The 23,179-nt window shown below is 48.2% G+C and overlaps 1 protein-coding gene across 1 annotated transcript; it reads right to left on the reverse strand.

Annotated features, from left to right (window-relative positions):
* Nucleotides 1-20,664: 20,664 nt before the first annotated feature.
* KCNS2 (potassium voltage-gated channel modifier subfamily S member 2) lies at nt 20,665-22,101 on the reverse strand (the record flags this gene model as incomplete). The annotated part of the gene is made up of 1 exon (XM_080693537.1): nt 20,665-22,101. The coding sequence occupies one exon, from the start codon at nt 22,099-22,101 to the stop codon at nt 20,665-20,667; it is 1,437 nt and encodes a 478-aa protein (XP_080549663.1).
* Nucleotides 22,102-23,179: the final 1,078 nt, after the last annotated feature.

Here is a 23,179-nt window from a genome sequence, read left to right on the forward strand (position 1 = left end):
TGATCCACAAACCTACATTTCTCTGATCCTCTATTTATAAAAACAGGAAATATTTTTAAAGGGGGTATGAGTTCCTTCACTATGTTTGGAAGGATATGGTTCTTCATCATGTATAATATTTGTTTATTTTTTCACAGGGTTCTTGTGAATGTGATTCATTGTTTGGGTCTTGGACCTGACCCTACTGGATTTTCCATATGTAGGTGTCCCACCTACAGGGGAGATGGGTATAAGATCCCAGGAGATTGGCACGACTCCCATCCTTCCTATTCTGGAAGAAATTAAAATAGAAAGTGCCATAAATGCCCTCAGCCCCTCCCACCTCCTGTCCTCATGACCTGTTCAATTACACTTACACAAAAAGATTCAGATTGGCCAGGCAGATGCCTCTAGCTCCCAGGCAGCCAACAGATCTGAATCCCTAAAATGCCTGCCTACCAACTGGGCATGGAGGCACACACTTGTTATCCCAGCATTTGGAAGGCTGAGACAGAAGGATCGCAGTTCGTGGACAGCCTCAGCTACTTAGTGAGGCCCTCTGCAACTCAGTGAGACCCTATCTCAGAGGTAAAATGCCCCTGCATTCCATTCCCAGTACCACACACACACACACACACACACACACACACACACACACAAAGCCTGTCTACCTCTCTGTATTTTTCCATATTTATTGTTCTATTCATAAGCCACTTAATATTCTCAATAAAAAGAGAAAGATTTGAAGGGGGAGGAAATGAGAGCAAAAGAAAAAAAATTTTAACATGATGTGAATGACAATTTTAAACAAAAATTACAAAATAGTGTCATACCCTATATTTCTTTTTTTATGAGAAAGCACTAAAAGCTAATGAGTTCTAAATTTTTTCTAGTAGAAAACCCAGCATCTGCCCATGTTTAAACCAAGCAACTAGTTGTCTTTTAAATTTTTATAGAATTTTCCAAGGTGAACTGTAATTAGTTGCATAGAAGCTAAATAAAACCTGAGACTAGTGTGCTCAGCTTTTCAATATTCTCTTTCTAATGTTCAGTGAGCGCCGAACATGTGGGGTGGGGGCAGTCCTGCAGCTGTGCATTTTTCAGCCTTTCCCTTTATTCCATGACAGCTTTCTTTCCTATTTAAAAGAAAATATTCTTGGCAAGAATATTCAAATGAGAAGACATAATAGCACTTGGAACAGAAGACTTTGATATAAAAAAAAAAGATACACTGAGGAATCCAAAATTCAGAACTGTTTCATTATTAATGAAACGACGTGCAAATCCATGAATTCATTTTCCGTTGACCTTTCAGAGAGTGTAAAGAAGTTTATTTTTAAAGCATACCAGCTGATGACCATCACTAAGTTCCCATGTGGTCATTGAAAATTATAGCTAGTGGTAGAGCCTGATAATGGACTGGTGATCCCAAGCCTTAAAAAGTTGTCCCAAAGCTTTTCAGTCTTTCAGAGCAAATTGATTGCTTTAACAAATCAGTAGTGATTTGGGGTATGATTTGAATTTGAATATGGTAGGCAGTCACAGAAGTCCAAACAAAATGTTTTTAAAGTTCTGAATGCACAATTATTTTAATTTCACACAAATTTAATGGGTTCCTGGTTTTTTTTATTATTCTTGTTCAATGAATTCTAATGCTTTGCCAGTCCCCTGGGCCCTTATCCAAAGTAGTGGCAGCAAATATATGCAAATAGAATGTTCATCCATGGTACCATACCATTTCTAACTTCGTTGAACAGCAACAACAGAAAAAGTCTATCCTTGCCCTGTTCAAATAGAGAAAAATTCGTTTCTTTAGTTCTTGAGATTGTTATAAGACAAGCATATCTATATGACAGATTAGAACTTTTTGAAGTTAGGGGCCTTTGAAGCTCATACTAACTAGTTGCATAACCATGGATGAGTTAACCCCACATATAAGGGATTATCTAAAGGACAACCTTTCAGAGGGTTGTGAAAAGTAAACGCCTGTAATCCAAGTACTTGGGAGGCTGAGAAAGGAGGATTGCAGGTTTGAGGTCAGCTTCAGCAACTTAGACCCTCTTTCAAAAAATATATATAAATATAAATATAAATATATATAAATATAACCCGGGCGTGGTGGCGCACGCTTGTAATCCCAGCATTCGGGAGGCTGAGACAGGAGGATCATGGTTCGCGGACAACCTCAGCTACTTGGTGAGGCCCTCCGCAACTCAGTGAGACCCTGCTTCAAAATAAAGGATAAAAAAATGGGCAGGGGGTATAGCTTGGAGGTTAAATGCCTCTGGGTTCCATCCCCAGACCCCCCCCAAAAAAAATAAATAAATAAATAAATAAGCAAAAATATATATGGCTAGGGTGTAGCTCAGAGGTAGAATGCCCCTGGGTTCACAATCCCCAATACCACACACATACCAAAAAAAAAAAAAAGTAAATGAGACCGAAAAAGGCCTTCATAATATCAGCTGACACCCAGGGAATACTCATTAGCAAACATCTGTTACTTACCATCCATGTTCCAGCTTTGTGTGGATACAGAAATGAAGGTGACAGCTGTTGCTGAGGACCTGGAGCCAGGTCCAGAGCATGAGGGTGGTCCCGCGGTAAGAGAAACACCCACAGTCCTCTGGGAGTCAAGTGAGGACAGCCTCGCTGAAGAGCTATTCAAACCTGCTCTAGAGGCCTGGGAAGGCAGGACAGAGAGAAGGAATTTGGGAGAGGGAAAAACTTATAGGAAGGCACAGAGATGAGAAAGAATACTTATTATATCTTTCAGTGTCTGAGAAAGTTCATTTCCAATAAAGGTGTTCAGAGGAACTGCACTGAGGAGGGTTTCCCTTGCTTTCTCAGTCTGTCTGTTTTGGGTATATAATAGTTTCTTGGAGATTCTGGGTTGAATCCATGTGAGGCTGGGCCTAAGGAGCTCAGGGCCTGGTGGCGAGAAGCAGAGAGAGGGAGAGCACAGGGGCTCTGCTCCTCGCGTCACAGGCTGGAAGCAGAGAGGATTCAGAGGCACAACACAGTCCCCAAGGCCACAGCCCAGGGACCCACCTCTCCAGCCAGACCACACAGCCCAGTCACCACCCAGCAAACCACTGCAATGGTTTATCTACGGACGGTTACAGTCCTCAGGACTCAACTACACCAACTCCGAGCACCAATTTATGAGCTCTTGAGGGAACATGATCACAACCAGCTCTCATATCAGCTCACCAGTATGTGCCTACGTGAAAAGCTCATCTTCATTTTAGCAACAGTTTCCACTTTTTTCTTTTCTTTCAGTGCTGAGGATCAAATTCAGGCCCCACGCATGGTGGGCAAGTGCTCTACCACTGAGATTAGCATAGCAATTACAAAGGAAAGTGTATCAGGTACAACAAAGTACCATAAATGAAGGCAAATCAGAAAAGATGAGTGGAAACCAAGTGTAGGAAAGCAATTTGGATCATATTAATGAAAGATTGTTTACTATGTATAAATTGGTCTAAAGCTTCTTAGAAGCCAAAGTGAAGAAGAGGACGAGTTAACATGGTCTAACTGTGCTATGCGATAGGGGAGCCACTAGCACTTGCAAGGTCACTGGTTCAAATGGAGATGGGCTCTGAGCATAAAACACATCATAATCAGGCCTGGTGGAACAGACTTGTAATGTCGGTACTTGGGAAGCTGAGATGGGAGGATCCAGATTCACCGCCATCCTTGGCAATTTAGGGATACTCTGTTTCAAAACAAAAAATAAAATAGGGCTTGGGGGTGTAGCTCAGAGGCAAAAGCCCCCTGAGTTCAACCCTCAGTACCACAACAAAATAAATAATAAATAAATACACATTGTATTTCAAAGACTTCGTACAAAAAATGTAAAATCTCAATATTTAAATATGTATATTTCTTACTGAAATAATATTTTGGAGATGTTAGGTTAAAATATCTTATTAGAATCTACCTGTTTCTACTTTTTAAAAATGTGGCTACCAGAAAATTTAAAGTTACATATATAGCTCATGTTTACAGTTCATTCTATATTTCTACTGGATAGTGATAATCTATTAGATAAAAGCACCCACCCGTTGATGAAAAGATTAAATAAAATGTGGTCTATCCACAGGGAACATGATTCAGCAGTAAAAAGGAATGAAAAAATGGTACAGAGTTTATTTCAGGAGTGATAAAATGTTCTAAAATTGATGATGGTAATGATTGTACAACTCTACATATACTAAAACCACTGAGTTATATATCTGAGCGTGGTGGCACACACCTGTAATCCTAGTACCTGGGGAGCTGATACAGGAAGATCACAGGTTTGCATCCAGCCTCAATAACTTAGTGAGACTCTGTTCCAAAATAAAAAATAAAATAGGGCTGGAGGTATAGCTCAGAGGCAGAATCCCCCTGGGTTGCATCCCCAGTAACACACACACACACACACACACACACACACACACACACACACTACAATATATTTAGCTATATTATAATTATAAAAACTTTCAAACTTCAGAAAACAAAAGATAAGCATAAAACCCAACTATTTTAGTACCTAGATAAGAGATATTTTTCTAAGGACGCCACTGGATAGCACACCATCAATATCCAATCGAATATCGATATTTAACGATCCATATTCTCAGGGTAAACACGTGGGTGAATCTTCAGGTCTATCTTTGATGGTGTTTTCAATATTTACCAACAGCATCAGCTCAATTCAGTAAATACCTATATATGCCAATGGCCCCCAACCTTCTACCTTCAGGCCAGACTTCTTAAAGTTCCACAGCCAGGCCTTCTTAATGCCCCGAACACACCTCGACTTCAGCGTGACCCAGCATCTTCCCGTCCATTCTGTCCAGTTGGTGCCGCCATCTTTCATGCAGTCGTCCAAGCTGGACGCCCGGGGTCCTCCTGTCGGCTTCACTGTCTGTACTCACACCAGTCTGTCAACTCAGGCTTCCAAATAGTTCTCCAGTCTGCGTCCTCCTCTCTGTCCCCTCCTCTGTCCAGGCCCTCATCATGTCCTGCTGGCACAGTTGCAGCAGCCCCTTAACAGGCCTGTCCCCTTTAGTAGATCTCACACACACACACACACACACACATACACACACACACACACACACACACATCTATTGGTTCAGTCGATCTACAGTGCCCTAGATTTCCACCTTGAAGTGGAAGTTCATTAAAGCAAACATGGTTCTCTGACCAGGGCATTGCCTCCCTCTCTCGTCTCAACACTGCCTCAGTGAGCCATGTCTGCCAGAGCTCCTGCCCAATCTCCTGAAATTGAAGTGACCAACTTCTGCTCACCCCATCAGCTTTGCTCAGGGACATCTCCAAACACCCCGACTCAGGTCACTGCCATCGCACCATCCACATCGGGTTTTGATCTACCTGGTCTGTCTTCCTTGCTGACTGCCATCTGCCTGAAGGCCAGGGCCCAGCCCCCAGTTTGCTCTTCCCTGTAGCACCAGCACCGGCCTCCATGTAACAGTGCTTAACAGCGGCACGTTGAATACCGAGTGCGCCACAGGTAAAAGAAATGTGACTTAAATTCTGAGTCTAGGGAAATGGCCGAAAGTCTTATAAACCTAGTTTTCACCTGCTAAATGCCCTTGTTTGTCCCCATCAGACCTGATGAGCAGGTCTGTTTGCTCATCAGTGTCTCCAGTGTCATTCAGCACTTGTGAGGTGGGAAAATGGGAAGACAGATGAGTGAACAGACAGGCAGGCAGAAAGAAGCGCTGAAAACAAGCTGCATTCCCGAGAAGGGCCTGGCGGTCACAACAGGAGATGGCGGTCATTTCCCAAAACTGACTCAGATCATTCAGCACCCAAAAACCCGCATCTTGGGAAGGCATTCATTTTGCCCTTGAACAAACAGTTATGCTCTCAGCTATGAACATTTAAGTGACAAATATTGCCACATCCCCCACATCCAGCCACCTTGTAAGATCTGAAGGAACCCACCCAATTCCTAAAGAGAGAGGCACGAGCTTCTGTATTCAGTGAAATGGAGTGAAAACAGTCACATCTTCAGAATTCTGTGGAAAGCATGTCTAGACGGATTCCTGCAGAACAGAATAATGCCTCACATCTGCGTCACAGAAACAAGAAAAAGGATCTTCTTTTTTTTTTTTTTTCTTTAGTTAGGAGACATTTACTTTTTGTTCTTATCATTAGTGGTACAGAAATTGGAATGAAAACTAAGGGGCATCTCTATTTTTCAGAATTGTCTCATGGCTTCCTACATTATGAGAAACCAATCAGTACTAAAAACATGCTTTATAAAATAGAATATTGAGGCCGGGCGTGGTGGTGCACACTTGTAATCCCAGCACTGGGGAGGCTGAGACCAGAGGATGGCGGTTTGCAGACAGCCTCAGCTACTTAGGCCCTCCGCAACTTAGCGAAACCCTGTTTCAAAATAAAAATACAAAATAGGGCAGGGGTGTAGCTCAGAGGCCAAATGCCCCTGGGTTCCATCCCTAGACCCACACACACAAAAATAATGAATAAATAAAATAGAATATTGAGTTAATGTGTGAAAATGAAAACATGCTGCGTGCAGTCAACTTAGAGCAATACTATATTGCTAATGGTTTCACTTCTCAATTTTATATGAAGCTTGTCATATGTTATATTAACTGGTTATACATAAGATTAATATGCAAAATCCAAGCATTGATAACAGACCCACATTCACCGCAGAGAACAGTGGAGATGACATCTATAATGCTTCTCACCTGAAACACCAAGGGATGAACTTCATGGTAAGAACTCAGTGAGCTCACATGCACATGTAGGAGCCAGAGAGCTGCTTTCCCTTGTCACACTCTTTCCCTTAAACCATGTATTAGTGAGCATTTCATGGCTACAGTCTAAAAACTGAACACATGACTTGGAGGAGGATTTATTTGCTCAGTTTTCCTTGGAGATTTTGGGGTTCTGTCCATGTGAGTCTGGGGGTGGCATATCGCAGGGCATGTGGCGGGGAGCTGAGAGGGAGAGTGCAATGGTGACCGGAAGCCAGAGAGCAAGCCAGGGGAGGAGGGACAATATATAACCCAAGGCCCAGCCCCGGAGACCACCTTCTCCAACCAGGCCTACTGGCCCGGCCACTACCCAGATCATGACAGTGGATTCACCCGCTGCTGAGATTACAACCAAGCCCTGCCACCCAGTTTCTGTGAGGGCTGGGGGCACCCCAAGTCTAAACCATTACAAATCAGGGTAAAAAATTGAGAGGCTTAGGTAAAGCATCTTGATGGTTTAACCTAGAATTTCTAGAAATGTTATTCATTCAGCAAACATTCAGGGAAAGTGAATTCTAAACTCTTATGTGTCAAAGATAGCTGGGCAATTAGAACTTGGTCCTTGTCTCAACTAGGAATACAGCCGTAGCTCCGGAGGACTGAGATGAGGGGTAAGAGGAGCCTGGAGAACCGGGAGAGGACGGATTTTGTGTGAGTTCAGGGAAGGGGACTGAAGGTTGATTATGACTGGGCAGTGTGATGGAGAGGAAAGGGCAGACCCAAGACCTAGTTAGGAAATCAAGTCAAGGGGGCTGGTTGACTTTAAATGAATATGGGAGGTTAAAAAAAAAAGACAAGTCAGACATAGCCCTGAGCACTCCAGAGTGGGCCACCCCCAACTCACTGGAGTAGGAGTGAGTCTGAGGGTAAGATGATAGTGAGCCAGAGTTGGATGTGTTGAGTTCTAGATGACTGCGAGACACCCCGGGAGCAGGCATCCGTGGAGACGTGAGTCCAGGGCTGGATGAGAGAGGGAGACTTGGAAATGAAGGCTGCCATTGCCAGGAAGAGGAACAGAAGAATTCTTAAGAGCCATGAAAACTGTGCCACATGGGGGAGGGCAAAGATAAAATCTTGGGGGACAGACAGAGCAAGAGGAATGGCCAACACATTTGACAACAGTTCAGGAGATAAGAAGCAAAGCTGGAAGCCAAGAAGGTGGAGCTCCAAGGAGGAGTCCCCCAAATTTGTAATGGCACGTAGTAGATTCTCAATAAATGAGTTTCCAGAATGAAGCTATCCACAAAATCACTCTTCAGTTTCATAAGTATAAAGATCTGTATGTAGCTCCGTGTTGTGTCACACACATAATCTCAGAACTTGGGAGGCTGAGACAGGAGAGTCACAGGTTCAAAACCAGCCTCAGCAACTTAGCAAGACTCTCTGCAACATAGTAAAACCCTATTCAAAACAAAAAAGTTTTTTGAAGGGCTGGGAATATAGCTTGGAGTTTGTAGAATGCCCGTGGATTCAATCCTCAGGACCAAAAAAGAAAAATCTGCCTATAATTCTGCAGAAAGCTCTGGAAGGATATATACTAATGCAGTAATAGCAGTTATTTAGCAGAGAGAACTGACAGAGGGCCATAGTCATGCTGGCTTGGAGTTCTTTAAATAAGGTTTAATTTTTATGATAAATATATTCAACTATTATACAATTACAAATTGATACGTTTTAAAACTATATTAAAGTATTATCTAACTTCTAGTGTTATGACAAAAGTCAATATGAATCCATGACTATAAAACTCATTGCCTGGCACAAAAGATATTCCTGTTACATGGTCTATCTACTTGGCACCTTGCAAGGACTGCTGCTAAAGGCACAGCAACACTTTGTTCTGAGCATCAGCTTTTAAAGGGTTGTTAGGAAATTTAAAAGCCTGAATACATGTAAAGCCCTTGGGACAGTGCTTAGCTGAATATTAACTATTAACATCACCATCATCATCCTTGTTTTTTAGCCAAATGTTCAAAAAGATGGTATTACCTAACCAAATTCTCATAGCTAGTAAATGTCTGACCTAGATTTTTTTTTTTTTTTCAGCACTGGGGATGGAACCCAGAGGCATTTTACCTCCAAGTTACACCTCCAGCCCTATTTTTTAGTCTTTATTTTGAAATAGAGTCTCACTGAGTTGCAAAGGGCCTCACTAAGTAGCTGAGGCTGTCTGCAAACCGCGATCCTCTGGTCTCAGCCTCCCAAATGCTCGGATTACAAGCGTGCGCCACCATGCCCGGCCTGACCTAGAATTTTAATGATGATCTCTGTAAGTTTTTTGCACTGTACCAATAGGCAGTGGTACACACACACACACACACACACACACACACACACACACACTTGCATGGAGAAATAAAACTGAGTAGAAAACATGGGCCAGGGACTGGGGGAGGAGGGGCAGGGCGTTATGGTTTAGGGGCAAAGTTTCAGTTTGGGGTGATAAAGAAATTCTAAAGATGAGCAGAAAGGATGGCTGCACCAGTGTGGATGCACCTACTGCCCCTGAGTTGCACACTTGAAATGCTAAATCTGATGTTATATACATTTTGCCACACTTAAAACTTAGAAAAAATATATTTGGAAAACTGAAATGGGATGAATTTGCCTTGAGACTGCCAGCCTAGAAGCCAAAAAGCCAGGGTCTCTGGCCATCTCAGCCCCACCAGTCCTTGAGCACCTCCCAGCAGCCTCCTGTGTGCTCCCCTTGCCTTCTTCTGTCAGGATCTACTGGCCCAGTGGAGCAGGGTTGAGGCTGGCTGCAGCTGTCCCTGGTCCTGCCCCAGGAATCTGGACTGCGTTCCTTCCTCCCGTGCCCTGCTGGCCCTGTCAGTCCTAACTCAGGTGCTTCCTGCTCTCAAGGCCTGCACAGCTCCCGCCTTGTGCCATTGGAGCCCTGGGCAGTGAACCGCAGGCTGAATCAGTATGCAGGCCGCATTCTGCTTAGCTCACCACAGGGAGGATACATTTCAATGAAGGACCCAGATTTGGTTTTTGGGCTTTATTTTTGTTTGTTTGTTTGTTTTGTTTTGTTTTGATTTTTTCTCGAGGATGAGTAATGAAATATTAATGCTAAGTCTGTTCTTCTGAGCTACACAAAGGGATACTTGCCATTCTGACTGCGGCCACATTTAGTGACCTTTGCTCCAAAGTCTGACAATGTGGGTGATCTCTGCTGGACCCCGCTCCCGAGGAATTATGTGCTTATTTAGAGATTCCTTTGACATTATTCACCTGTAAAGTGACTCATGCATTAGTCATCACCCATGGGAACATCCAGTAACCCTTCCTCGGTTCCGGCGCTCATTCAGAGCTGGGCTTTGCAGGGAGGACGTCCCTTGTCATCTCCGTGACAATGACATCACAGGTGTCCAGCCTGGGGGGGGGGGTGCTAGAGGCCTCAGGACACTTGAATCAGCTGAGCTGCAGATCAAGTCAGCTCCCCGCAGCCGAGCGATTTGTCCTGCACTGTGGCAAAGAAAGGGCGCCCCGCCCTGATTCATTTATCTGTCAGCATTTACTTTGTGCTAGAGATAAATTTCCCTACACTCCAGGAGCTTCCAGATTATTGTGGGGGGAATAGGTGGAGGATCAGATATCACTTAATAAACATGGATGATAGATTACGTACATCACTATAATATTCTGGCTTCAATTCCTTTCAAGAGATACCCCGGAGTGATACATGCATGTCCATGTTTATAGTAGCACAATCCACAATAGTCGGATTCTGGAACCACCCACCCTAGGTACCCATCCGTGGATGAATAGGTTATGAAACTGTGGGATGTACACACTATGGAATTTTACTCAGCCATAAGGAAAGACAAAAGTATGTGATTTTCAGGAAAATGAGACGGAACTCGAGAGTATTATCCTAAGTGAGATCAGCCAGTCTTAGAAAGTGAAGGGTCATACGTTTTCTTTCATATGTAGAAGCTAGAGATAATCAGGGTGCAAGAGGGGCTCCAGATCAAGGAGGAGAAGCCCCAGTGGAGTGACAGAGAGGGGTCTAGGAAAGGGAGGTGGGGGAGGAGGGAGAATGAAGGAAACGCTTCAAATGCTGTTATATGTGCATACCAGATTATTGATGCCATCGTGTTCAAGGAAGGGGAGGGACTAAGTGGGATCCAGAGGAAGCTTACCACGTGCTGTGTCCATGTGTGTCTACATCACACTGAACCTCATTAGGATGCGAGATGACAATGCATTTAAGAAACCAGCCGGGCTGGTACCCACGCTTGTCATCCCAGCATCCGGGAGGCGGAGACAGGAGGATCATGGTTCTCAGACAGCTTCAGCTACTTAGTGAGGCCCTTTTGCAATTCAGTGAGGCCCTGTTTCAAAATAAAGAATAAAAAAATAGGGCTGGGGGTGTATCTTGGAGGTAGAATGCCCCTGGGTTCCATCCCAAGTACCACAAAAATAAATAAATAAATAAATAAATAAATAAATAAATAAATAAAAACGTCAGACTTCTTCCTAAGAGATAATATAAGGAGGAGACGACACTGGGCGACAGTGTCTCCTCCTGTCACCCAATTTCACTTTAAATGCCACCCAATTGTCACTTTAAATTGGGGGCAGTGTGGAGACAGCCTCTCTGTGGAAACAACATCGTGAAAGGGGAGCCCGGGAGAGCGGCCATTCCTGCCCTGCCCTCCAAGAGGAGGCTGCCTGTCTGCTCTGGCCCCGGTGCTCAGGGACACACAAAGGCACAGACATGCCCACGTGTGGACACGTGTGTACTCAGCACACAGACACACACAGAGATTCACACAGACACTGACACACACGCATGGGTGTACGGACACACAAACACACGTGCACACTCAGATACATGCATGTGCACATCCCTCCGTGACGAATACAAACCTGCTCCTGGGAGGCCACCTCAGTGCGATTTCACCCAGGGCGCCCAGAAGAAACCGTGGAGGCGGGGCGGAGGGTGGAGAAGGCACGCCCGTGGCACCCAGCACGAGCGGCCGGTGGCTTTGCAATGGCGCCCGCTCGGGGCGGTTCGGGTGCCGTGTGCTGAGGCCAGCACTCCACTCCGCCTCACTGAATACGTGACATCTGCACATTGCAGTTTCCAAGCATCAAACTCTTCCCTGAAATGTCAGCGCAAATAAATGAGTCCCCGAGACACAGAAGCATCTTGCTAGTTCTAAAGCTTTGACACACATTTACATATTCCCCTCGGATAGAGGGAAATCTTAGTAAATGCGAAGGTCAGTAGAGTTTGGTTTGGCTGGAATCTTAAATTATCTTTAGCATAAGAGGGCTGTAAACACACACCACACATGTGTGCACACATACGCATATACACATACGCACAGAGGGCTTTTAAAAAAAACTGGAGAAGCCACTGCATAATCAGTGATCTCATGCTTTAAAATTGGAAAATTACATGGCAATATATTTAAGTGCTGTGCGCAAAACACCGTCATCCTCCTTCTGAGCCTCAGATCATTGGCTCCCAGGTTCCCAGGCCAGCGTGGAATTGGTTTACTTCTGGGGTCTGTTGGTTCCCACCAGCTCTGAAAGCAGTCCTCAAATCTCAGATCAGAGAGAGGCATACAGAAAGCTGTCTGGCTTCTCTTCGGAGTCGGTGGGGAGGCCCGGGGACACCCTGGGTTCTGTGCGCTGTGGTTCCTCTCCTCCTTTCCCACACTTTCCACAAAAAGAGGGATAGAGACGTAATGAAGCTAACAGCTTAAATGTGTATACAGGCAAAATTACCGATACCGATCTCAATGAGATGCACGGAAAGGGGAGGGCCTGGGATGGGATCTGGGTGCTGGTGTGTATGCATATTCTTATCACTGTATACCTCAGTATGAGTGATAACTGCAACGCACCAATAAAGTATTTAGAAACTGCAGAATCCAGTCCCTGGAGAGCGGCCTTCGTGGTAACTGACCCTGAACACAGCGGTTCCTCTGCGCTGCTCCCGTGGGGTGGGCCGGGCACGCTCACGAGGCTTGCCAGGAAGCCGATAGAAGGCTGATAGATCAAAAGCGCGTCGTGCCAGCTCTCCTCTTAGGAAAAAACAGTTAGACGGGCGCCTGACTGCTGACACCTCGGTTCTTTTCATAGTAGGTCTGAAAATAGCTCAGAATTCTTTAAATGTCTGGCGATGTAGGCGATGAAAAGAGTTTTGAGTGCAAAAATCCTCCCCCAAGGACCCCAGTTCTGTTCCTGCCGTGTTTCCCAGTCGGCCTGCTCAAGCCCCATTCCTGGATGTCGGAGGACTTCTGGACAGCCACATGTCTGCTCGGGACACTGTCCATCTGGACTGGGGACTCCTCAGCCCTTCTCTGGAGGGGTGACGAGCTCATCCATCCAACACTCTGATCACCAGGCCCTGTGTGCTATCAACTTCTGTGTCCCTTGCACAGGTCTCTTGTGTCTCTGTGACCCGCCTCATCTCGCCCCATCGAAAGGCAACTCCTTTCTGAATGAGCCCTTTTCTCTACCTTAGACCCTTAATGGGCCCACGTGGATTCTCCATGTCCTCATCTCTTTTGTCTGTGGTTGTATTAACAAAGTGGCCAAAGAAGTCACCAGTAGGTCTAAGATGCTGAGGGGGGGAAGATGAGCCAGGGCAGTGTGGGAGTGGGGATGCGGGAAAGGAAGGATCAGGTGGGTGCGCCTGAACAGAAGTCTGTTGGAAGTGAACAAAGCATGGTGTAAGGAGGAGAGGCGAGAGCCTTTAGAAGGGATACGAGGGGCCGACGCGTGACAAAGCTGTCATGAAAACATGGGTGAACCTGAGGCCCAGCTGGGTGCGGAATGAGGCAGACCAGTGGGGAAGAGGGAGCGCTCCCAGACGTTGTTTCTCCACGAGTGCTCTGCAGACCACCTGCTTCCCAATCACCAGAGCCTGGCCAGGTGGAGCACGCCTATAATCCCAGCTACTTGGGAGGCTCAGGTAAGAGAATCACAAGTTCAAGGCCAGCCTGGGCAACATAGTGAGACCCTGTCTCAGAATAAAAATCACCTGGGAGTACAAGGTGTAGCTCAGTGGTTGAGTGCTCGCCTAGAATACACAAGGCCCTGGGTTGGATCCCTGGCACCACAGGGAAATAAAGTAAATTAAATGAAAAATTAAAATAATAAATAAAATATCCTGGAAGGTTTTTAACTGCAGATTCCCGGTCCGACCTCAAGTGCCTGTTTGTAAATGAGTGATGCCCAGAGGTCTACTTTGTTAAAAAGCTCCTCATATGATTTCCACTTATATTCCTTCAATATAATATGGTACTCAGCAGTTAGTCAATTGTCTTAGGAAGAAACAGAGGGGCATCTGACTGCTGACAACTTGGTTCTTTTCATACTAAGTCTGAAAACAGCTACGAATTTTTTAAATGTCTGGAGACAGAGGCAAAGGAAGGAAGAGTTTTGAGTGCAAAAAATTTCCCTAAAAATTTCAATTCTGTCCCCAAGCTTGGGAGGCGGAGACAGGAAGATCGCGCAGGTTCGAAGCCAGCAGCACTGGCTTAAGAGACCCTGTTTCCGAATTTTAAAAAAAGTATAAAAATAGGTCTGGGAATGTAACCCGGAGGTAGAAGGGTTTCCAGGAACCCCAGTACCACCAAAAAAAAAAAAAAATCCAATTCTGTTCCTACCACAGCCGGCTGTCAGTGTGCTCAGAACACATTGCTGGGTGCGCAGGGGCGCTGGACAGCCACCAGTCTCCTTTGGAATCCACTAGTCTGGAACTCAGAACCAGCCATCCTTGGCAGGCGATGAGCGCATAGGAAATGATTGCTATGATGACGCCCCATTAGGCGCATGGGGAGGAATTAGAGATGACTGAAATTTCACCGAGTGGCTGGAAGTGCTGGGGTCCCTTTAACCAGATGTGGACGAGGTCAGGAAGAAGTCTGGAGTGGAAGTGGTAAGTTCCGTTTCAGACATGGCAACTTCCAAATGCAGTGGGTAACTGGGGCAGGGATCCCAGGAGAGACATGGTGGGGACACAGAGTCATTCGAGTGCTGGCTACAGGCTGCCATGCGCAGAACTGGGGGTGAGCATTATGTGCTAGAGAAGGGAGGAGAATGAAGAACCAGCAACACACAGCATCCGAACATCAGTGAGGAAGCCAGCCACGGTGGTGCACGCCTGTGATCCCAATGCTTGGGAGGCTGAGGCAGGAGGATCCCAGGTTCAAGGTCAGCCTCAGCAACCTAGTGAGTCCCTGTTTTCAAATAAAAAAAGTTCAGGCTGGGGTATATAGCTCTGAAGTAGAATGTCCCTGGGTTCAATTCCCACTCAACACACACACACACACACACACACACACACACACACACACCAGAAAGGAGAGGTGCCAAGAACTTAAGATACTGATCTATGGGGTCATAGAATTTGAGGGGCTTGGAACTGTAGAAAGGCCACCAAAGTTAGCTATTGAGAAAGCACTGTGCGATAAGAACAGGTCCATGAGAAGCAGGATCAGAGGCTGACTGTGGAGATGAAATGGGGGAGCACCGGGAGTGGAGACCACCATGCCAGCTTCTCAGGGCCAGGAGAAACTCCAAGCTCGTGGGGCTCACTCATCCCTTTGAGCGCCGGGGATGCCAGTGCTCCGCAGGTCTCGGAGGCCAGGCCTTTGCTCATGTCTGCCTGCTTCCAAGGCAGCTGCTCACCTCGTCACCTGCTGGGGAGAATCTGGCCAGGAGGACGGGGGACTGATAAACCAGGCCACACAAGGAGGGAAATTGGGTACTTTTCAGCTCTGCTATATCTATGGATTGTGATACCCACATCAGGTCCTTGGGGAGAAATGCCAGGTAAAAGTGTGGTAAGGTCTTTCTTCAATAGAAAGTATTTGTTTTGTTTGCCTCTCTCTGTGTGTGTGTGTGTATATGGGCAGACACTGGGAATTGAACTAGAGCCATTCTACCTCTGAGCTACACCCTGAGCCCTTTTTATTTTGCATTTTGAAACAGGGTCTTGTTGAGTTACTGAGGCTGGCCTTGAACCTGCCATCCTCCTCTTTCTGCCTCCTAAATACTAGGATTATGGGCATGCACAATCATGGCTAGATTTGCCTTTTAAGATAGAAGGCATCCTGGCCCCAATTACCCCTCACATCTGTTTCCATCCCAGCTGGGGGAGGAGACAAGCCATACCCCACTGGGTGAGCAGGTGAGGACTAAGATAAGGCTCAGCCTTGGCTTAGGCAGAAGACACCTGCAGATCCGGCCACTCCGCAGGGTAAGTTATATGCAGGGTGGGAGATTTATCCATCATCTCCGCTCCGGGCCCTGGGTGCAGCCCTGTAACCTCATGGGACTGGGGCATCACAAAGGGAACAGAAATAATCAGCTAGCCCTAAAGCCAAGTGAGATCAGTATGATTTTCCTTTGTGCCTAATGATTTTTAATAGCAGGAATCTGAATTATGTGTAAATAAGTGTAAATAATTTAAAGCCCAAAGGAGATCACTGCTGATGATTTAAAAACTCTATTCACTTGGAACAGACACTAGCCCAAGCATTTCTCTGGTGCTGTTGTCCCTGAAACTGTCTTCTTCTCTTGTGGCTGCCTGCTGGAGAGAAAAATGAAGCCAAATAGAAATATGTTTGTAAGCAGTCCCTCTGCTCCGCTTAAAAATAAATTAGGGATATCGGGATCAGCTCACTGCTATAATGAGGGCATAACAAAGCTTGCAGAAACTCTGTTTTTACAGTGAGGTAAACAGCTGGGCAGGGCCTTAAGGATTATCTAATCCAAGCGCCTCATTCTGCAGCAGTGGAAGGTAGGGCTCAGAGAAGCCAGGAGCTGAGGCCGGTTAGCCCAGTCCCTTCCTCCTGGTCCCCAGCAGCCTTCAAAAGGGCTCAGACCCCAAGCGCAGGGGAAGCGGAGGTAAGGGAAGGCCCCAGGAATCCCCAGCCATAGTCACACCCAACCAGCCAGGACACTCAGGGTGACCCAGTACCCAATTTTGTTTCAGGGAGCTACTCCAGGAGCAGGGAGAATGGCCGTGGACAGCAGTGCTCGCAGGACAGAACATCAGAAATGCTGAGCGGGGCAGTGTGCGGGAGAAGCATCCTGCAGGGCCTCTGGTTCCAAGAACACAGGACCATTCCTTCCATCAAGCACAGTGGCGGCTCTAGATCCTAATCCACCAAACAAAACAAAACAAAAAGGTGGGTGGGGGACCCCACCTCCATCTGCCTGCAAAGAGGAAACTATTTCCTTCCCCAACCTTTGCTCACGCAGCCCAGGCTCACTCAGGAAATGCGGTCCCCCAATTCCAAATGTCCTTGTGTTTGCCACTCCATATGTAATTGAAGGGCCTCAAGGAGTGTAAATAATTGTTTGCTGTTTAATCTGCATGCTTCGTGAGGTTGGAGTCCTGCCATGCCGTTCATTCCCAATTTGAGGCACGGAGATGAAGGTGCAGCCATCAGACACAACGCTTCGGCAGGGGTCGCCTTGATGCCTGCACAGTAGTGTGTTAATGGATGTTAATACTGACATCGAAAATACAGCGATCTCAATGGTTGAAATTACAACTCTGTAATAAGTCATGCTGTTGAAACATACAAGATATACCAGTTAAGCCTTCAGTGGATACCACACAGCCCGTGCAGATTGCTACTATCCCAAAGTGCATAACAAATCATTTTCTTTGAAACGAGGCAGAAATTAGCAGGTGGCTCAATTATTTGAGTGCTAAGATAAGTAGAAATAACAAATCCAAATATTAAATACCAATTACTACCTGATGAGCTACAAGTTAGCTCGGCATTACAACATGCCCCTCCTCTATCGCAAACCCGGGAAATATAGGGGTTTCGTGGAAAACCAATGTGCATCCGTGCAGGAACCGTGCATCACTTCCCAACCCAACCCTTTTGAAATGCTCGGGCCCTCTGTGTAAGGAAAGCCTGGCCCTTCTGCCTCCCAGTGGCACTGAAAAGAATCCTCTTCAAACACTGGAAGTGAAATTGCTGTCAAACCCACAGCTGGAAATGAGTGGTCTGGTTTCTACTGTGTTCTCCTTAAGGAGGTTCACAGGTCAGTCTGACAGCTTGATGGCCAAATATGTCACTTTCTGCATATGGCCTTTAAGGACAGGGCATAAAATTAACCCGCCCCGCCCTGATTAGCTAGAGGAACTAGAGGAAATGGCTGCACGAGGTGCGATCTGGCAAGGCCAGTCTAAGGCCTTGTCTCGAGACAGCACTTGTGAACTTCACACCTTGGTGGGACTCCAGAGAAGGGGAAGGTTCCCTGGTCACAGTTCAGTCCTCATCTATTCTCAACACTGTTTAAGCAAGCTGGGTTGGTCTCTCTCCCAGTTATCTGAAACCACCACTTGGAGAACTCATTGCTGTTGGGACATCCTCATGCACAGAAGTGACTCAAGGTATCAATAGGCAAAGGAATATTTTTTACAAGTATATATACATATACACACACAAGAGATGTTAAAAAGACAGTCTCTAAAGCACTTTGGGATTCCCCCAATGAAAGGCACCAGAAAAATGCAAGTCATTACCGAAAAGAAATGTCAAGTTTTCCAGCTTTCACATCTGCAAAGGTAACCACAAGGGATACCTCTTTCTTTGGTGGTAAACCTGTTTAGCGAAATCCTCCTGAGAGTGACTGAGTTATCCTCTCTCCTTCCCTGCTTCCACTCTGCACAAACTTCACGGTCAGTGACCGGAGACCCCATGCTCAGTGACCCAGGGCCATCGGCCTTGGCAAACTGAATGGTCCTCCTGAATTTGTACCAACACCTGCCTCGGTGCAGCTGGGATGATTTTGTAAACTTTCTGCCCTCCAGGGCTGGAAACATCAGCCCAAGCCAAGAGTTTCATGTGCAAATTCTGAAAAATAACTCTGCTCTCCCGACTCACTGGTCGGTGGCCTTTAACTCATCTCCTGATGCTTCTAAGAAACAGACGTAAACACATCTGCAGGTAGGCACTAGGAGGTGGCCATCTCTCTGCCCCCCTCCATGAGACTGAAGTCTGATGGAAGGATTTGAACTGTACACTCAAGAGCTTAAGTGGCCAGTGTATACATCCACCAAATCACCCACACTGTAGTAGCCATGACAACTACAAGTACACACAGCCCTCTGAGAAGGTCCTCTCCACACCCCTATGAGGCATGGAGTACCTTCGACCAACTAAAACACAAATGGACCTCTTATCGGGAGGCCCAAGTTTTGGATAAAAAGCCTGCCTAACTCCATACTTAGGTCTCTGGATCCTACAGCCCTACCAAAGACTGGATAATAATGAAAGCGACCTGGAAAACCGTCAGATTACCTAGAAGATGATGGAAGAATTATCGTACAAAGGGGCCCAGGTTCCCCTTCACAATGTATGTGCCCGTTAACTGAAAAGGAGGAGCCAGGGCATTGTGGAGAAGGACACAGTGGTCTCTCTTCAACACAAGCTTAGCAGTTTAAAGGTCTTTTAAATAACCTTAAGTTTTTCAAGAAGTTTACAATCACTTATTATATTTTATGAAGTAATGATTTTTGGCTTTGTAACTCTTTCCTTTCTCCTGACCTCTACCCATCCTCCTCCAATAAATGGCAATTGGAATGGAAATGAAAACGGTAGTATTTCCATCCTGGGTCAGCCATGCTGCCTTCATGCACATTTATGTGTTGAGTATATACTTCTGATATCACCAGGTTCCAAGTCATGTCAGGAACTCTGGGGCAATCCTAACATCAAACACAACACACCGTATCCTAGAAGCAAAGTTATCTGAGCAAATTCTGCCTGGAAATAAAAGGTCCCTCATCTTGTGAGCTTTTGGAGCAGGCAACAATAGTATTTCAGCTACTGCCTTGCTAAGCAACTTAAAAATGCCCACCTCCGGGAGACATCACAACAGAGAATCTCTTCTAGGTTGAGAAAGACAACAAGACCTTATTCCTAAATATCTTAAAAATACACATTTCAAAAACATGCTAATATCTAAGACACAGCAAACTTTGGTCGGACAGCTTAGACCAGGAACCTCAGCCAGAAATAAATGTCTCTCTGACCACCTAGGAAGGTGGGGGCCTGGCCGTTGTGTGAAAAGGGCTTAGCCAGCACCGACTCAGCTTTAGGCATCCTGGGGTTTGGTCTCTCTTTAGCTGAAGTCCTTGCCCCTAATGCATCTGATTTTGGGGAGAGAAAGCAACAACTTTAGTTTTCACTACAGTTAACAGAGTAACATTCTCTAAAGAGTAACATGTATGAGCTGAACATCCATGTACAACTTCCTAAAAGTGTCCGGTGCACCCATGCGAGCCACAGATCACCCAGAAAATCAACTCACAGACTTCGGTCACGTGAGCTGCACTTTGCATTCTCCTTGATTTGGGATTGAAACTAAACAAGAACAGTGGATAAAGAACTGAGACTTTGTCTTCACACAATTGTGAGCAAAATCGCATGATATCCTTGCTGACCTCAGAGATAGATGCACTTCCCACTGGACAGGCTCGTGGGGGGCTATTTGTACAAAACTCACACGACAACCTCAGAAACAGGAACACAAATGACTCACAGGTAGTAACTGGGCACAAGCACTGGTATAGTGTACACAGTAGACAGAGAAATTGGCATTCTGGGTACTCATCTGGCAGAAAGATGAACACTTTATGCCCACAATCCAAAGATCAATGAGTGTCATTTTGCTGAAAGGTGCAAGGCGTGGTGTCAGACACACCACCCTCTAAGAATGGTACTAAGTACTCTAAAAGCAACCTGGGGCTCATATCCCACGCATCTCTTCCCCTTAGGGCCTGGGCAGACTCCTTCCGCCATCACCCTAAGGTGCCAGGGCTGTGCCAGAGGCACAAGAGGCAGCTCAGCAATGTGGGTTTGAGGATAAGTCCTCCCAGCTAATGTAGGGAATCATTTAAACTTAGTTCGCTTGGTGAGCTCCTGCTCATGTTCGTCAGGCTTGCCATGAGAGATTTGACCTTATGGGCATAGTAGTCCCTTAAATTGACCGAGGGGACCTCCTTCATTCCATCTCCAAAGTCACAGCTGCGCATGGCGCTCTCCAGTTGCTTTTGGCGTCGATAAAAGTGGGAGAACTTATTGAAGATCAAAGTGATGGGCAGGACCACCACGAGGATGCCTGCCAGGATGCAGGCGGAAGCAGTCAGCTTCCCCGCCGTGGTCCCCGGGACCACATCCCCGTACCCCACGGTGGTCATGCTGACGGTAGCCCACCACCAGCAGGCAGGGATGGTGGCCAGGCCCTCGTTCTCCTCCTTTTCGATGGTGTAGGCCACCACAGAGAAGATGGAAATCCCCACCGAGAGGTAGAGCAAGAGCAGCCCTACCTCTTTGTAGCTGTATTTCAAGGTGGCCCCCAGGGAACGGAGGCCAGTGGAGTGTCTGGCCAGCTTTAAGATGCGGAAGATCCGCATGAGCCTCAGGACCTGGGCCACCCTGCCCAGGTTGGCCAAGGTAGGTGTGCTCTCCACCACCAGGTTCACCACCAGAGTGATGTAAAAGGGGACAATGGACATGAGGTCGATAAGGTTTAGGGCATTCTTGAAGAACTTGAGGAAGTCAGGGGCCACAGCAAACCTGGCCACCAGCTCAAACGTGAACCAGGCGATGCCAAAATGCTCCACGATTTCAAACCTGGGGTCCTCGCCTGGGTTGCCCTGGCTGTCGGGGATCTGGAAGTCCGGCAGGCTATTGAGGCACATGGTGATGATGGATCCCAACACCACCAGGATGGACAGGATGCTGAAGACTCTGCTCAGCACTGAGTAGCCAGGGTTGTCCAGCGCCAGCCACAGCTGCCTCCGGAAGTTGCCCAGGGGCTGCCCGTCGAACTTGGAGGCGTCGTTGTAGAAGGCCAGGATCTCGTCGAAGGACGAGGTGGTGCTCTCCTGGTCACTCTGCTCCTCCCACTTCTCCTGCTCGGGCTCCACTTTGCGGCCGTGATAGCTGTAGCTGCAGCAGGAGTCGATGAAGAACTCGTTGATGCCCCAGTACTCGATCTCCTGGCTGAAGGAGAAGACGCACAGCTCGGCCATGACGTGCAGCTTGCCGGTGTGGTAGAAATGCAACACGTAGGGGAAGAGCTCGGGGTTGCGGTCGAAGTAGAACTCACGCTGGACGTCGTCGTAGTCGTCGCAGAGCTCCAGGATGGCCTCGCGCGAGTGGCAGAGCAGCAGGCGGCCCAGGCGCGTCTCGGGGAAGCGCAGCAGCGTGTGCGAGCGCAGGCGTCTCTTGAAGCCGCCCACGTTGATGCGGATCTCTGCATCCTCGACGACGCTGGCCTCCGACGCGTCCCACAGGCTCTGGCCGGTCATGCTGGAGATGCCCAACGGCCCGCGCCGCGCGGGGGCGCTACACCTGAAAGCCCAGCCGACCGCGACAGCGTGAGCGCCCTGCGCGCCCCCATCTCCTGGCCGCACCAGTCTCCGGCGGGCCCAGCCCTCCCCAGGCGACCCTCTGGGTGCTGAAGGACACTAGGGTGGGGGGCGGCTCTGCGGGGAGCGGCCCCTTCCCAGCCAAAGGCAGGGTGGATGTTTCTGCTAGTATGGCAGCGCATCACCCCCACCCCAGGAGTCCTGGCTATTGTTTGCTTTTGGGGTGTCAGGGTCGCGCCCCCGCAGCTCCAGGAACCCGCGGCGCTGGGCGCTGACCTTGCCCGTGGGCAGGCGGAGGAGACGCCCCCGCCCGCGCGCCGCAGACAGGCGGGACCCGAGCAGAGCTGCGCACTGGCAGGGCTGGGCCGAGAAAGGGGGCGCGTAGATTTGGGGGGGGGGCGGGGAAATGCACCGCGCCGGTCCGTAAATCCGGGTCGGGGGCCGGGGGAGCCGCTCGGCGTCCCCGGAGTCCGGCCCCCAGGTCTGGCGCCCCTGCTCGCCCGCGCTCCGGGGATCCCCCGCCCTCCTGGCGCCGCGCCCCGGGGCCGCGTGCGCCGCCTCCCCGGCGGGGCTGCCCGGGCTCGCCCTGCGCGTTCCGGAAGGCTTACCTGGGGGCTCGGGCGCCCGCGGCCGAGGCCGGCGGGAAACTTCCCCGACCCGCTGGAGAGCATCGCGGCGGCCGCGGCGGCCGGCTGGCTGTGCGTGTGCGCGCGGGTGCGAGTGTGAGTGCGCCTGTGTGTGCGCCCGGCCGGCCGGCGGGCGGGGTCCCCCAGCGGCTCCGCCGGGCTCCGGCCCCGCTCGCCGCCGCCGCCCGCAGTTGCGGGAGGCTCACAGGTGGCTGCGTGGCCCCGACTCCCGCGGAGCCCCAGGCAGTCCCCGGCTCCGCGCGCCCCTCGCCCTCGGAGGGAGGCAGGACCCACGCCGCGGGCGCCGCGGAGCCGGAGCGGGCGCGGGAGCGGGAGCCCGGCCGGTGCCCCGGGCGCGGGCCCTGCGCGGGGCGCGGCGCGGTGGTGCTGAA

The sequence above is a fragment of the Muscardinus avellanarius genome (genome assembly GCF_963383645.1).
Source record: "Muscardinus avellanarius genome assembly, chromosome: 4".
NCBI classification, from domain to species: Eukaryota; Metazoa; Chordata; class Mammalia; order Rodentia; family Gliridae; genus Muscardinus; species Muscardinus avellanarius.